The following is a 17,239-nucleotide window of genomic DNA, read 5'->3' as shown; positions in this document are numbered from 1 at the left end:
TAGTCCTGATCACCACATCTTAAAGTGCCTTTAGGGGTGCTCCAGGAGCCGCGACTGCGGTCGCGTAGTCGTTTAAAGCCTTTTTCCCTCTCAGAGATCAAAAGGTAGACGTTTGGCTTGCCTGTGGCCGCTGGTATGGAAGCAGGGCAGACGATCCAGGGCGAGGCTACACATCTCTGAAGAGCCGCTCAAATCTGCGGCTCTCAGTATGCTCGCGCTGGGTTAGCGCCGCTCACATTTCACTGCACGTGCTAGGCTAGCGCCATTAGCGCAGCTAGCATAAATCTGCGCATGCTAGGCTAGGGCCGTTAGCACAGCTTGCGTACGTCTGCGCGTGCTAGGCTAGAGCCTTTAGCACGGCTAGCGCGCATCTGCACATCCTAGGCCAGCGCCATTAGCACGGCTAGAATGCAGCAGCACGCGCAAGGCTAGCTGCGCGGGCTCCTGGCCCCAGGCAGGACGAGGCCAGACCGGGCGGGGTAATCACACGTGGCTGTGAGACTCGAGGGCGTATGAGGAGCCGAGGGGAGAGGAGGATAAACTGAGCCCTTAAACTCATCAGATTAGATTTCCGTTTGAGGGGGAATCAGGATGGTTTCAGCGTGGGGGGAGAGAGGGCCGCCAAGTTCTCCGCCAGGACGACAATCACATTCCTCACAAGAGCCGTTCGTCATCCGCGCGCGGTGGGGAGGCTCCAATCAAAGCTCCGGGACGTCTTTGTGGAGGAGCTCAAATCATCGCCTTCAAAGGCTGCAGGCAGTTCTGGAAAAGTGCTCTGGCGGGGTCCCGGCCGGCCGCAGAGACACTGGAGCAGTGATACCAGGGCTTTACGGTAATGCAGCTGCAGGAACGTTCCCACACCACTAAGCACAGTCATATTAGGGGAGTGCAAGGTGAGATAGACACGAACAAGGCGCAGCATGACCTCACAGACATGCAGAGGCACAGACAAAGGGGTGCAGGAGTAGATACAAACACACAGACATGCAGAGGCACAGACACAGGGGTACAGGAGCAGATACAAACACACAGACACAGGAGCAGAGACAGACTCAGGGGCACAGGAGCAGAGACACAGACACAGACACAGGAGCAGAGATACAGACACAGGGGCACAGCACAGGGGTACAGGAGCAGATACAAACACACAGACACAGGAGCAGAGACAGACTCAGGGGCACAGACACAGGGGTACAGGAGAAGATACAAACACACAGACAGAGAAGCAGACACACAGACACAGGGGCACAGACACACAGGTACAGGGGCACAGGGCCACAGACACAGGGGCACAGGCCCTTACTTGGTATCAGGGTACATCGGCACAATTAAAGTTTCAACCCTGAGAAGCAGCAGAAGAAAGAGAGAGGAGGGAGGAAAGGGAAGATTAGAACTGAAAAAATGAACGCCTAACAAGTGCATAATGAACTACAGCAAGACCCTAATCCATCGCAAATCTCTTCAGACCATTTTAGCCAGGTTTTCATTTAGTTTCATTCCATGCTTATCGCGGGTCTGTCATGACAACACGGGTATGTTCATGCTAAAACAGTAAATCAGCTAAAGACGAGGCACGGCACAGAAGCCCGGCCCGTGCGCGGGTAAGGGCCATTAATCCACCCGGGCCGGGCCGAGAGGGGCCGCAGGGGGCCCAGAATAAACACATCAGTCAGGCCCATCGCCGCCGAGCGCGTGGGAGCGAGAGACGGCTCCGGTGACGCGCGCGGGGGAAACACAGCGGCCCGGGGAGTGACAGGGTGTGGGCTCGCAGGAGTAAAGAGGGACTCATTTAGTCTTTCATTAGCGCCACTAGGCTTCCCCACCGCTAATAACAAGCAGGCATTCAGGCTCCCCATTATAAAGCAGACACAAATGACAGGAAAGGCTTACTGACTTGTCAGGAGTCTCCAGCTGCAGAAAAAAAAGAGAGGAGAAGAAAAAGGGAGAGGGAGAGGGCAAAGACAAGAGACAGGCAGAGAGAGAGAGATAGAGAGCTCAGCGTTAGAAAAGCAGAAGAAAGTGATGGTTTGAAATTCAAAGTCAGAGGGAGCTGTCGGCGGGCGGGCAGATTTGATCGCTTCGGCACGCCGTGCGGAGGAGGGGAGCGTGCGGGGGCGACGGGGCGGAGGAGCGACGCAGGCCATGCGCCGCGCACCGCCGAGCCGCCCGTTTGCTCTCTCACGCGCGCGTCTCCGGAATTAGCACGGCGGCGGCGAGCGCGCGTCAGCCCGAGCGTTCGACACGGAGGGGAAAGCGCTCAGACTTCACCCGCCGTCTCTGACAGGCAGCAGCCCAGCCTCTCTTTCAGCTTCCCCTCTGCATTCTCATTATATCCCCAATACATACGGCTCTCACATACACACTCTCACACACACCTGCAGACGCATGCACACGCGCGCGCGCGTATATTTATACACCCATACACGCACACACACACACACCCATATAAGCATGCACACACACATTCACTCTCTCTCGCTCTCTCACACACACACACACATTTATACACCCATACACACACACACAGACGCATGCACACACACACGCACACACACACGCGTATATTTATACACCCATACACGCACACACACACACATATACACACACACACTCATATAAACATGCTCTCTCTCTCTCGCGCATATATTTATACACCCATACACGCTTGCGCACACACCCCCACACACACACCCACCCATATACACACACACCCACTCTCACACACACAGACAGACGCATACGCACACACACACCCATATAAACATGCACACACACATTCACTCTCTCTCGCTCTCTCACACACACACACACACCCATATAAACATGCACACACTCTCTCTCTCTCTCTCTCTCACACACACACACGCACGCACACGTATATATATACACCCATACACGCACACACACACACACACACACACACACACTCCTATACACACGCACACGCAGCACTCCAAACTGTGTGAATGCCTCACGGTGGCTGAGAGAGCCGATATTCCCCTCACGCTCAAAACCATCAGCCACAGCGATCATCGTTACCGAACGACACGCCTGACTCCGCCCACGCATATTAAACCGCGGGGCGCAGGCTCCGCCCCTCCGGCAGCCGCGCGGAGCAGGGCGCCGGCTCCGTCCCCCGCGGGCTCAATCTCCGTCACCTTTCCCTGAACTCATTAGCCGTCCGGTCAGGTGATTTTCCCACTTAGCCTCGCGCCTCGGAGCCCACCCATCTCCCCCCGCTGCGATCTGAACTTTAATTACCTGCAGCCTTTTCATTTCTGCAAAAACAGGAAGGACCACAGCAGACCTCATTACTCCCAAAGCAGCAATGAGAACACTTTAAAATAGCGTGCGGAAAAAGGAGGGAGGAGGAGGGAAAAGAAAAGAGGAAAAAAAAAATCAATAAAAAAGCAGGGGAAACGGGTAGCGCCGGAATGAGGCGCTGCTGCTGGGGGCTACGGGCGCAGAATTAGCTCCTGCCGCGCGGGTCTGTCCTAGTATGGCGCTGGGGTAACTGCACACCGTTTCCCAAAAGCGCACTGGGAAATCAGCACATTCTAGGGGAGGGGCGCTCGCCGCTAAAAAAAGCCCCTCCGAACGGTCCTAACCCTCGCCCGCGCGCGACCCAAATCACGGGTTCAGGCAGACCCGGTCCGGCAGACCCGTTCCTGGGGTAGCCCGTCTCTCATTGGTTAAAAGCACATCCGATACTCAGTCCTCATGGAAGTGTTCAGATTAGCAAAGTGGTGATGTGTCGGTCTGCAGTGAATTAAAGAGAGAGAAGGGTCTGGAAGGTCACCGTACCGCACCGTACAGCAGGCCAATCCCAATCCACACTGCCCTCATCCACACACGTCCTGACACGCCAACATGGCTGCTTGACATGCTAACATGGCCGCCTGGCACAGGGCCTTTCAGGACCAGGACCTCACAACACCCTCTCACCCACTGACATACACACACTCACACACGCACACACACACTCTGTCACACACTCAAATCAACGCACACGCATACACATACACCCACACAGGGACACACTTATACACACGCACACGTACGCACACACACACACGCACACATGCATGCACAAGCATACACGCATGCAGGCACACACGCATGCACACGCACACTCTAGTAAATTATGAAAAAAAATTTTTTTAAAGCTAGAGCAGGCACTACTGCAGCCCCACACAGCGCACAGTGCTGCACTCCTTTGGGTGGAGGAGGACTTCGACTGATCAAATCACCACATTCATTGCGGTAGCTCTGGATACAGCCTTCAGAGCCATAATAGAGCACTTCTGCCCATTGTGATTTCTTTTCTCCAAGAATCTGCTCTGGACCTTAACTAAGCGCACTGTAAGGAGAGGAAGCATCATTTCCAACAAGGCCAGAAATACGGTTTGTGCTACTGTCTCCTACCGCCCCCTATCTTCCCCTGCGGGTAGCGCAGGGCTCTTTTTCCCGCCTTTCAAGGTGGTTCCGAGGTCAGCGGAGGTGAAACACCCCCGGCTCCAGAGTTCGGGCGGCGGGTGCGGGGCGGGCGGTTGCCGGGTTACCTACCCGTTGTGCGGCTGCAGCACGCTGACGGGCGTCTGCGTGCCAGGCTGAAACCTGGGCGCGTACGCCACCGGCCTGATGGCGGGTCCGGTCTGGGCGTGGTTACCGCCCGAGGCGAACGGGCGTGGCATCTTGTTTATCGCGGCGCTGGGGGCGAAGGAGTACTTGGGCAGGCTGGAGGCGGGAGCAAGCTTATCCTGAGTGAGCAACACCATGCGGTTAGACACGGCACACGCACACACGCACACACGCACACACGCACACACGCACACACGCACACACAGATCCACTCTCCCGTCTCCCAGAAATAGGCTCCATTCAAATTTTATAACTACTGGTATTATTTTGATGGATTCCTCCTGAGACTTCGTCCCACTGGGGGAGTTTTTTTCTCTCCACCGTTTGAGTGTTTTGCTTCCCAGTGGGGAGTTTCGTTTAGCTCAATTGCTCACTTTTTGGGGGTTCAGGCCTGGTCCAGTTTTCTTCTGTATTTCTACTGTAAAGCGTCTTTGTGACAGTGTCTATAGGGCTATACAAATAACGTTCCATTGAATCGTACTTTTTTATTGTTGTTTTTTTTTTTTTACTACTACTACCACTACCATTATTATTAGTATTATTATTACTTATTCTTATTGCCTGCAGTTTCATAACCTCTCAGTAGCTCATCCAAATGACTTGCAAATATGTGTAGTGAAAGTAGCAGGCCTCTGGCTAATGTCCCTCCCCTGTCAGCTTAATGACAGGAGCTGTACCAGTTTGTCAGCCTGTACCAGTGTGTGTGTGTGTGTGTGTATGGGTGTGTGCGCGCGCACGCATGTATGGGTGTGTGCACGCGTGCGCCAGTGAGTGTTTAATATTTTAAGAGGCCTGCTCTGGCAAATATTTAGTTTGGAGGGCAGCCAAGTTGACCGCCCCCATACACACCTGATTGGGAGAGAATAAACCTGTATATCTGACATGACTGCAGCCAGAGCCGCTTGTTCAGGGCCCGGCCGCAGAGCAGGCCCTCCTGTGTACACGTCTGCGTGACAGTGGCACAAACGCAGCGTTATGGCACGGACTGCCCACTAGGTGGAGGCCTTTCACACATTTTATATCAGTGTGTCACTCATGTTGACACCTCTGCTTAAAACTAAACAGGCTCAGGCTACATTTCCCCTTGAACTTTTTACCCGACATCCTTGTAAAAATACTTCTGAAAACATGCATTCCGAGCGTAATTTTCTTTTAAATGTGATCATTTTACAATAAAATTGGAAAATTCCATGTGAATAATATTCTGGCACAGGAAGAACAGTCCGCACATTGATTTATGATCTCAGATGTGAAACAGCCAACTGGTTGAACATATTAAATACCTATAATTCCTGCATACCACAATCCTTCCAGCAGAAAGTCAGATCTGGGTTTATGAATTATGAGGAACTGAAGCAGGGAGACGGATCAGTGCATGCTGGGAAATGTGCGCATCATTCAAAATCCAGCCGCTCAACCCTCACAGGCAATTCACAGCACAGGCAGAGTCCCCGTAAAACCCCGTAAAACCAATCGCAGGGCGAAGGGCGACGTGTCTGCTATAACCAATCACTCAAGACAGCGAGGGGAGATGTTGGCTCCAGCCGGCCAATCACAGGGCCCCGACGATGGCTTCCGCGTGGTGACAGGAGCCTGATTCACACATTCCCAGGACAGGGAGAGTGACCCAGGATTTCCACACATGTGAAGGTGTTAGCTCCAGATAATGACATGTGCATGTATGTGCCCTTATCTGCCCATAGAGGGTCCATAGTGCCTCCAGATAACACCGTTTAACACGTGCTTATCTCCCTGCTTTGAAAGGGAAGCCAGGTTTGTTGTTAAACTGGAGTGATAGAGGAGGTTTTTGGCGCGTCTCCCAGTCCAAACCGCCCAGAACAAACATTTGAGGAGACGAGTGGGGCCTCCTCTGGGTACGGACGCTGCAAAACGAGGCTGACGCTGCAGACTTATCGCCACCCTTCGCCCTGCCTTTTAGTTATTCTGCCACCCAGCGTGCACCCGCTTACCTTCGGCTCAGGCCCTGTCGGATGGAAGGCCCTGGAAGAGGAAAGAGGAAGGAATGTGGTGAGTAAGTCCCCACACCCAAACGGCACCGCCCAGCACTGTGACAGCACCACCCAGCACTGTGACAGCGCTAAATAGCACTGTAACAGCACCGCCAGCACTGTAACAGCGCTAAATAGCACTGTAACAGCACCGCCCAGCACTGTGACAGCACCACTCAGCACTGTAACAGCGCCACCCAGCACTGTAACAGCGCCAGCCAGCACTGTAACAGCACCAGCTAGCACTGTTACAGCACCACCCAGCACTGTAACAGCACCACTCAGCACTGTAACAGCGCCACTCAGCACTGTAACAGCACCACCCAGCACTGTAACAGCACCACTCAGCACTGTAACAGCACCGCCCAGCACTGTAACAGCACCACTCAGCACTGTAACAGCACCGCCCAGCACTGTGACAGCACCACCCAGCACTGTGACAGCGCCGCCCAGCACTGTGACAGCGCCACCCAGCACTGTGACAGCGCCGCCCAGCACTGTGACAGCACCACCCAGCACTGTGACAGCACCACCCAGCACTGTGACAGCACCACCCAGCACTGTAACAGCACCAGCTAGCACTGTAACAGCACCGCCCAGCACTGTGACAGCACCACCCAGCACTGTGACAGCACCACCCAGCACTGTAACAGCACCAGCTAGCACTGTAACAGCACTGCCCGGCACTGTGACAGCACCTCCCAGCACTGTGACAGCACCACCCAGCACTGTGACAGCACCAGCTAGCACTGTGACAGCACCAGCTAGCACTGTTACAGCACCACTCAGCACTGTTACAGCACTGCCCAGCACTGTGACAGCACCGCCCAGCACTGTGACAGCACCACCCAGCACTGTAACAGCACCAGCCAGTACTGTAACAGTACCACCCAGCACTGTGACAGCACCACCCAGCACTGTTACAGCACCAGCCAGCACTGTTACAGCACCAGGTAGCACTGTGACAGCACCACCCAGCACTGTGACAGCACCACCCAGCACTGTTACAGCACCAGCCGGCACTGTTACAGCACCAGGTAGCACTGCGACAGCACCACCCAACACTGTAACCCCAGCACTCAGAAAAGGAACAGTACCGTAACAGCATAGTAAAAGCACTGTAACTGCATCACCCCTCACTGTAACAGCAATGTAACAGCACCACCCAGGTCTGTAACAGCACCGTAAGAGCATTGCAACAGCACCAGCCAGCACTATAACCGGTCTCACCAATCTCCTTCTACCTCGCGCTCTTAAATTTCAAGCCAAATGTTACAGCATACACCACAGTAAACTTCCTTTTTTTCCAGGAACGGTGTGCCTTACAAGACACTTGTATGAACCCTAGCATGCTTTCATCATGCGCTATAACCTGTGACCTTTGGTGTAGTTCAAAGGCCAACTTGCTATATCTGGAACCAGAGGTATTCTGAAGATACTCTACTCGGTGAAATTCTTTTGACTGAATTGTATTGTGCAATCTAAAACATTTGACAGCCGCACACTCGCTTTCTCTTTCCCTCTCCTCACCCAAGACGAGTGTGATTGACAGCATGGGGGTGGGGGGGTCGGGGGGAGAACATTGTGTGCTCGCCAAATCCGCTCCGTCCGCACGTTCGAGGCCTGTTGTGCGAGAGACAAGAAGCTCTGTTCCTGGCCGAGGCACGGAACCTTCCGGCACGCATGCGGGTCATGTTTTAGTGATTGCTTCACGCGTGGCATGGGCTTTCCATGATGTGCTTTTCTAAATAAAGGGGAGGGGGGGGGGGTTATGACAGACATAAATCAGGGGCGCAAAAACAGAGCCAGGGCAGCGGATACTGTAATCATGGCCGGGGACCCGCGGAGGGGGGATAATGAGGTCCGACGGCCCTCGGCTTTAAATATAGGGCCGGGCCGCCTGAAACCCGACGCCGGCCGACACCGGCCCATCGCCGTGACCGACGCTGTTTGCAAATAGCAGAGCACATGACTGATACAGGTGCTCAGGATCTCAGCGAGAGCTCTACAGCTGCTTCCACAGCTCTGACAGACACACAACACTGCAAAGAACACACTGTAACACACGCGCAGGCGCACAAACACGCGCAGGCGCGCGCACACACACGCAGGTGCGCTTGCCCACACGCGCGCGCACACTTCAGTGGGTCACAGCCCATTGCGAAGTTCAGAACACAATGTACCCATTGGCCACACATAACAGAGGAGCACTGGAACACAGTCAAACATGCACAAGCCCTCCATTACACAGCCCTACGGGGAATTAAATTAACTTTTAACCCCTCTACTTTTTCTACAGTGCATTAAGACGGAAACATACATGAAAACTGAAAAACCGAACTGCAGTGAACTAGCCTTTTGTTCATATCCATTTCTCTTACCTCTGAAGCAGAACTCTGGATTATAGAGGTGGAGTGGCATAGGCTAGCGGCTGGTGAATAAAGGTTTCGGCTAATGGGCTGAAGGTTCAAATCCGGTAAATGTACTAATGTTCAGTAATAACAATAAAGGGATCAAGTATGTACAATGAGAGTCAGCGTGCTCAGTACTGTTCATTACCAAAACAGGGGAAATGGCTCCTCTATGACTAAGAGCAGGAGCAGAGGGTGGGGGAAGAGGGAGGGCTGCTCTGTCCTCTCCAGCATCCTGTGGGTGCAAGGTGGGTCTCAGACGACCCGATGCCAGCGAGCGGGTCCCTGCAGAACCCTTACGACCGCAGTCAGAACCGCTGTTTAACCACGTGGGCAACCAGTCCCCAGCTGTACAGGGCACGGTCCTGAACACCATAAATACAACCTGACGCACCACAGAGACTACATCTGCACAGAGATTGCATTTAGAGGAGAGGGCTGTTGTGGAAATGCAGGGTTCCTGATAATCACCTCACGTTCATTTCACTTCTGGGAAAAAAAAAACGGCAGACTTTACGATGACGTAAGATATGCACGATGGGAGCGGCGTGTAAAAGAACTGCACTTAAAAGAATATCCACAAAACAGGCTCCAGCTTTTAGTCTCCCTCTGTCCCCTATCCCGCCCCATTACATCATCCTGGCCCGCTCAAGTACCAATCGTCTCAAGGTGATCGTTTCGAGATAACCAATCATCAACAGCTTCAACTTCACCAGCCAAAATTACACCTTACGGACCAATCGCCTCGACATGTTCCCGACCGAATCTGACGGTGAGTGGTACACTCTGAGCTGAAGGAACAGAAGGCTTCTGGTCAGGGCAAGGAGTCGATTGTCTCTGGGAGGAAGAGGGGGGGGGGACGGCGGGGGGGGGGGGGGGCTGTGGAGCCAGACATGGCCTAGCACTGCAGAAGCAAATGTTGTAAAAACAGCACAATATTTGTGTTTCAAGTCTCACAGTGGGTTGGGGGGTATTAAGTGTTCTGATGGTGTATAGAGACCCTACCCGCCAGAAACGCTGTAAGGCATGTGCAGAGGATGGCAGAGTCGAATCTTGCTCTGAATCTCAGAGTAAGCAGCCCTAGTTCGGGCGAACATGGCCCCACCCAGCTTACAGGAAAAATTCCAATGTGAGGGGGAAAGAAGAAATAAGAACGCATCCAATCCTGTCTACGAGGAATGGAAGGGCCAACTCAAACAAGAGCTGCGGCTGAGGACCAGTCGCAGGGCCTGCCAGGAGGAGGGGGCGGGGCCCTGGGAGCGGGGACTGAGAAGCGGAAGCGAGACACGGCCGCAGAAAAGACCCCGGACGCGGACCACGTTAAAAACGAGCGAGGGAAAAACAGAGCTAAGCGGAAAAGAAAAAAAGGAAAAAGAAAGAAATAATAGTTTTCCCCGGCACCGGCGCTGGAGAAGTTCCAGACGGCCGGAGGGGAGAAATATCAGCATTTCGCAACCCCATGAGGAAATGACCTCTGACACCAGAGAGTTCCCGGCATTACAGAAACGCAGAGCGCGGTCCAGTCAGCCTCCGCTTCTGGAACCGCCATGCTAGCGGGCTCTGACCGAAACGTGACCGTGAGACCGGGCCGGGGGGGACACACGAGGTACGAGACCCAGCGCTGCACAGGGCCCTGCTCTTGCACAAGCGCACGCTCACGCGCACGGTTATGCACCATTACTGACTGAGCGCGTGCACAATATGCCTGTGTGTGAGCAAACAGACACTGCTGTGTGTGTGTGCGCGTGTATGCGTGTGTGTGTGGTATGCGGTGTGTGCGTACGTGTGTTTTACAAAGTCAAGTATGAGAGCTGAGCACGTTTTTAGCATTTTTGAAAGTGTTCCAAGGGTTCCGAGATCACGTGGTCAACTCAGAATAACCCACCAGCCTTGTAAATCTCCACACACACACACACACACACACACACACACACACAGAGGAGACTCGTAATGTACTCATGCACACAGACCCACAAACTGGCCATCCGCAGGCCTCTGTCCAGCACTGCTGATCCGAGCCCTTCCTCTGGAGGCCTGACCTTCAGCTCTCTCGGGAGCAGCCTCTCAGGGGTCTCCTCTCAGGGGTCTCCTCTCAGGGGTCTCCTCTCAGGGGTCTCCTCTCAGGGGTCTCCTCTCAGGGGTCTCTTTAGGTCTGTTTCTGTGAGCGTTTGATCTGGCTGCTCTCTGCCTGACATTCAGCTTAATTACAGCTGAAAGTCGGGACCATCGTTCCACAGATTACAGAGAAATGAAGGAGAGTAAAGGCAAGAGCTGGAGGAGTTCCAGGCCCTGCAGGGCACCTCATCGCTCTGCTGTCTGCTCTCCGACCGTTTTAAACGCTTTCTCTCTCGCCGGCCAATCACAATTCCCTTTTCTTCTCGCCAGCCAATCATACCCGCCCATCCCCCTCAAAAGCCCTCCCAGCAGCAGAAAATGCTTATCAGCACATCCTCACTGTAAGTCTACGCCACTGCCCCAGTTAGCAACATGTTTCTAACACATGAGGGGCGTACCTAGCGAGAGTGAGGGACAGGTGAGGGGCGTACCTGGTGAGAGTGAGGGACATGTGAGGGGCGTACCTGGTCAGAGTGAGGGACAGGTGAGGGGTGGGCCTGGTCAGAGTGAGGGACAGGTGAGGAGGCGTATCTGGTGAGTGAGTGACAGGTGAGGGGCGTACCTGGTGAGAGTGAGGGACAGGTGAGGGGCGTACCTGGTCAGAATGAGGGACAGGGAGCGTACTGGTGGTGCGTGGACGGTGGTGGCGTACCTGGTGTGAGGACAGGTAGGCGTACCTGGTCAGAATGAGGGACAGGGAGTCTGTGGCTGCTCGGATCTTGTTCTGTGCCTCCACGTGGGTCATGTCCTCAGCGTGGGAGTCGCAGATGGAAACCACGGAGTCGCCAACGCCCACACCCGCCTGCACCGCCTTTCCCCCCGGAGTCAGCTGTGGGACAGAGGGCGGCCAATCAGCACAGCTGTACAGCGTTATCATCCAATCAGGGCACCCACACAGCATCATAACCCGAACAGCACACCCTACAGAGTTATTCTCAATTGGAACACCTGTACAGTGGTACCGCCCAATCAGGACACCGGTACGTACGTACGTACGTACACACACACACACACACACACACACACACACACACACCACAAAGTCAGCGAAACAGACACAAACGATCTCTCCAGCACCGGCCATAACAGCCCACTCCATCGACTGCACCCTGACCTCCATGGGGATTAAGGACAAACAGCCAGACAGGAAAAGGAAGAGGCTCTGAGGCTCCCCCCAGCAGCACGGGGCTAAGGCAGAGCCCAGCGTAAGCCCCGAAATATTTCAGCAAAAAAAGCAAACCTCGTAACTCAGAGCAGCAGGTTTGAACTGAAGAGAAACTAGAGCACAGGAATTCAAAGTAAGAGTCCCCCGAGGGCTCAGAATAACAGGTGAAATGTGAAGCGTAGCGATCGCTGCCTTTTTCCTGGTACAGCGCAGGGGTGCCAGAGCACGTTCCCCAGTGACCTGGCGACCGTGCCCCCCCCCCCCCCCCCCCCGCCCCAAGCCGCAGCGGCTCGTGCCGGGCTCAGATAACCGCCTGAGCATCCGCCCAATGCACGCAGTGCTGAAGCAGCTTTGACCAATCGCAACATTTCCCTAAGGCCAGAAACGCGTTTTGGATTGGGTCCAGTCCGTGACTGGCAGCCTCAGAAGTGTCACCATCAACAACACGGCAACGTTCGTGCAACGTTAAAGAAATGCGAGACAGCAGTGAGCAAAGGCACTTAAATTACAGGGTCATATCGTAAAACAGCCTTAAAACAAAAGGAAAAACCAGCAGGACCCTTCTTCGAAGACAAAGGCGATGAGTCATCGAATCAATCGCACCTTCACTGCGATTTGGACCCGTGTTCTTCACACGGCAATGCACTGCAGTGGCAGAGGTGGAATGTCCAGGGGTGGGAAAGTAAAAGACATGCCATGTGTTTCTTCCGCCCATGAACTCAGCCAGCTGATGTCACTAATTGGTTCCAGCACCTGGCTGAAGAGCAAATCCAGGTGACTGGAACAAAACACTGGGGAGGACTTTTACTTTCTGAACCTGGACAGTGGAACAAGGAACCGAGCCTGTAATCCAGGGATTGCAGGTTTGACTCCTGACTGTGGCACAAATAAAGGGGTTCACACAATCTTTATCTCATCTCACCCTGGTGAGCCCTCCCAGCCTCACAACGTACATTCCAGCAAGGTTGTAAATTAAATCAGGCATTCAAATTTTAGAATAATGGGAATAATATCAGGTCCGCTGAATTGCAACAGTAAGTACCCAGTCAAATAAACAGGGAGCTTAAGTTATCGAAAAAACACTGGGCCGGGGTGAGAGTGCACTCGAGCACACAAAACGACGCGAAATGGCAAACGAGTGGGCTCTCTTTAAGCCTCGCGCTGTCCATAAAGGGAGAATACTCTCTCTCTCTCTCTCGCTCTCTCTGAGTGCTGAAGCATCACACCTGAATGTGAAAGGAGAGGTTTAAAACATATCAGCGCCGCGACAAAAAAATAAAACTCAAGTCAAGAGCCCCTCGCTGGAGTGTGAAGCAGCGCATTCCAAGGCCCTCGGAGCGGAGCGCAGCCTCTCGGCCACTGAAGGCGGCTCGGCCGGTAATCAGGAAGCGCGCTGCTCGGCCCTGAAAGACTTCCTCAGACGCGGAGAGACACTTCAGACAGGGACGCATTCCGCTGGAATGAACAGGCCAATTTCAGAACCCGCCGCCGCCTCCTCTCTCTGCCACGCCGCCAGGGGTCACGTCCTGACCGTCGAAGAACACAAACAAAAAAAAAGAAAGTAAATCTTGGTGCCGGTCTGAATTTAAACATCCCGATTCTCAGACTCCTTTGAAAGCCCTGCGACTAGCCGGCCGGACGCGCGAGTCCAACCGCGGGACCACACCGCTGATTCAGCGCCATGGAGATCTCTGTTCCTGCGCCACATGTTCTCAAGCTGGGGCTGCCGTGGTCCTGCCCCGAAACGAGCCAATAGCGCGGGGAGCCCAGACCACAGGAGCCAATAGGACGCGAGGCCGTCGTGACGGCAGGCCCTTTCAAACTTAAACGCCTGGCTCCCCATGTGCCCGTAATGGAAATAATCAGGCCACGCCTCCTCCGCTCCCTCCCACCAATCAGGACAAGGATGAAGCAGCTACGCTGGCCCTTCTCTGCCCCATTACGGTTTCTCCAGCCCTCCTCCTCGTCATCCCTTTGTTTGGGAACGAGGGGTGAGCGGGCTCCCCATTGAGAGTCCACCCCTCGACTATGAACTGATGCTCGGGCCGCTGCAGGTTCTGGAAGATTCCCAGCAGGCATGGGGACGGCAAGCTCCAAGTTACGAGAAGACCCAGCCCAAAAAAATCATCTGAATCAACTCAACGCTTCAGTGTGAAAATTTGAAAGTGTTCCAGAATACCAAAGAAACAAGGTTCCTTTTAACTTCCTTTTTTTGGTTGATGACATATAAATTGTGTCTAAAGGGCTGAATCATTTCAAATAAATTTTCTCGCCGAGGTCCGCCCGTGCTTTAAGAGCTCTTCCCCTGCTCGGCCAAGCGCTTCGACTCCCAGACGCCTCCCCCGCGCCCGCTTACGTGACCCAATTAAACCGCCGCAAATCCTGGTCTGTGTAAACCAGGAGGCCCGGCGAAGACAGGCCCGGTCCCCCCTTTCCCTCAGCCTGCTTCTCTTTCTCAGCGAGAAAAGGAGCCATTTTGGCTCTGGAACGGCCCGTCCCATCCTTCCCCGCGGAGCACGTCGGCGCCGGGGGTGAAACCCGTCGCTTATCGCCTCTCGCAGAGTGACAAGCCGCTCTGTCATCAGCCGCCGGGCCCCGCCGGCGTGAATAGCGTCTCGCGTCGCAGTTCGGGAGGAGGACGCGAACGCCGGGTTCAGGAAACAGATTGCGCGGCCGGGTCGCCACGCGTCAGAACGCAGGCCTCGAACCGTGCGGTTAGGTCTCTGACAGGCGGAACACGTTCCCACCATAAACGCCAGTTACGGCTCAGAAAGGCAGAGGACCGTTTCCTGTGTGTGTGTTACGGTTATGATAACTCCCTGTCTTTGCAGTTTAATTGGGTGTGTTCACAGAACTCCCTGCTCCCAGATTAGCCTCTCTCTCGTTCGCAGGATTAACTGATGCGCCCTTCTCTGTGTCCTATTTAAAGACTTTAACCGTCACACATCTACATTCCCCACATCACACAGAGCACACAGAGGCAACGGCAGCTGTGGGCTACAGGTGAGGCTTTTTAGGACATAATTCTACTTCCTGTGACCGCCATCTGCAAGGCCCCACCCCTACTCCCGCGATCGCTGCAGGTTTCAGTCGTACTGACCTAGTTACGAGCCAGTTCTGGGCGGAGACAGGCGTGGGTAGAGCCACGTGAGGGCGGAGCCACGGGTGGGCGGAGCACGAGGCGACGGAGGAAGGGAATGAACGGAATGGGCCGAGTGTGCGAGAGAGGGCGAGAAGCGCGGGGGAAAGAGTGCAGGCGTAAGAGGAAAAGAGGAGAGGAGAGGAGGAGAGGAAGAGGGAGAGGAGAGCGAGAGGACAGGAGTACTGACAGATGGGGGCCACCTGTACGGGCCCTGGCTCGGGTGTCACACCCAGCTGTCCGTCTCTGGGGGTGGGTGACACAGGAGCGCTGAGGTCAGGGATTCGGGGGATGGAAATATCCTCCCGTGCGCAGTTCCCCTGCCCCCCACCCCCCCATTTCGGGAGAGGGGCCGCGTACGTCAGCGTTCAGGCCGCAGGTTCACCTACGGGGGCCTACTGCTTACAATTACGCTGAACAAGGGCTATTTATTTACCAACAGCCCAGTACAGGGCCGCTGCAGCGTGAAGCCTCCAGAGCTCATTACAGGAAGAAAAAACACGTTCATTCGCAGTGAATGACAACGAAGCTACCGGAGTAAGAGCGCTAACAATCGGAGCGGCTGCTTGAGCCTGTACGCAGTGCCCGTGGCCGATCCCAAGGTCCCATCATTCACATGTGCGCATAAAGTCTAACGACGACCCGTACGAGTGATGTCATCGCGCGCTACGTTAGCCATGCTGCAATGCCAAACACTGTTGAAGCTGCGTTGCTCTGAGGCCCAGACTGTAGGGTTAGGGCTTCACGAACCCCAACACGGGTGGACCCGACGGTGCGATCCGCACCGCTCTGATTAATAACGGCCTGTGATTGACACCGCGCGCAGGGGCCCCGCCCACAGCGGGGTTTCGCTAATCCGCACTTTCCCCTCCGATCCCTCGCTAAAATGCGCCATCTGCTGCTGCCCGTCACCACCGGGGGCGCCGCGCTGACGATGTCTCCTCTTGCATCACCTCCACCTGTGAAGCGACGCGGCCCCGTAAATCACACCGGAGCGGTGCGCGGACGCCCAAGGTCACCTGACCGCCCCGCGCGTCTGTCAGACAAAGGCCCGGAGGAACAAAGGAGAGGAGAGAGAGAGAGAGATAGACAGAGAGAGAAAGAGAGAGGGAAACAGAGAGACAGAGAGAGAGAGAAAGAGGGAAGAGAGAGAAGCGAGAGAGAGGGTGGCAGAGACAGAGACAGAAGGAGGAGAGAGAGAAAGACAGAAAGAGAGGGAAGAGAGAGAGAGAGAGACAGAGACAGACAGAGAGAGAGAGCGAGAGACAGAGACACAGACAGAGGGAGAGAGAGAGAGAGACAGACAGAAATAGAGAGAGAGAGAGAGAGAGACAGAGACAGAAGGAGGAGAGTGAGAGAGAGAGAGACAGAGACAGACAGAGGGAGAGAGAGAGAGACAGACAGAGGGAGAGAGAGAGACAGAGACAGACAGAGGGAGAGAGAGAGAGAGAGAGAGACAGACAGAGGGAGAGAGCGAGAGAGCGAGAGACAGAGACAGACAGAGGGAGAGAGAGAGAGAGACAGAGACAGACAGAGGGAGAGAGAGAGAGAGACAGAGACAGACAGAGGGAGAGAGAGAGAGAGACAGAGACAGACGGGGAGAGAGAGAGAGAGAGAGACAGACAGAGGGAAGAGAGAGAGAGACAGAGACAGACAGAGGAGAGAGAGACAGAGACAGACAGAGGAAGACAGACGAGAGAGACAGAGACAGACAGAGGTGGAGAGAGACGAGAGAAGGGAAGAGAGAGAGAGGAGAGAG

At 54.5% G+C, this 17,239-nt stretch overlaps 1 protein-coding gene across 5 annotated transcripts in view; it reads right to left on the bottom strand.

Moving 5' to 3' along the window:
* pdlim7 (PDZ and LIM domain 7) overlaps positions 1-17,239 on the bottom strand; it is a 46,962-nt gene that overhangs the window by 17,056 nt on the left and 12,667 nt on the right. For 4 of the 5 annotated variants that reach the window (XM_064326454.1, XM_064326455.1, XM_064326456.1 and 1 more), the window contains exons 3-5: positions 11,854-12,005; positions 6,612-6,642; positions 4,567-4,760 (exon numbers count right to left, since the gene is read on the bottom strand). In XM_064326454.1, coding sequence (XP_064182524.1) covers positions 4,567-4,760; positions 6,612-6,642; positions 11,854-12,005 — 377 coding nt within the window. The remainder of the gene's footprint in view (positions 1-4,566; positions 4,761-6,611; positions 6,643-11,853; positions 12,006-17,239) is intronic. The other variant, XM_064326458.1, reaches the window with a different exon arrangement.

The sequence above is a fragment of the Anguilla rostrata genome, chromosome 3, assembly GCF_018555375.3.
Source record: "Anguilla rostrata isolate EN2019 chromosome 3, ASM1855537v3, whole genome shotgun sequence".
NCBI classification, from domain to species: Eukaryota; Metazoa; Chordata; class Actinopteri; order Anguilliformes; family Anguillidae; genus Anguilla; species Anguilla rostrata.
The sequence above is the reverse complement of the archived record's forward strand: the minus strand, read 5'-3'. Positions and strand labels throughout refer to the sequence as shown.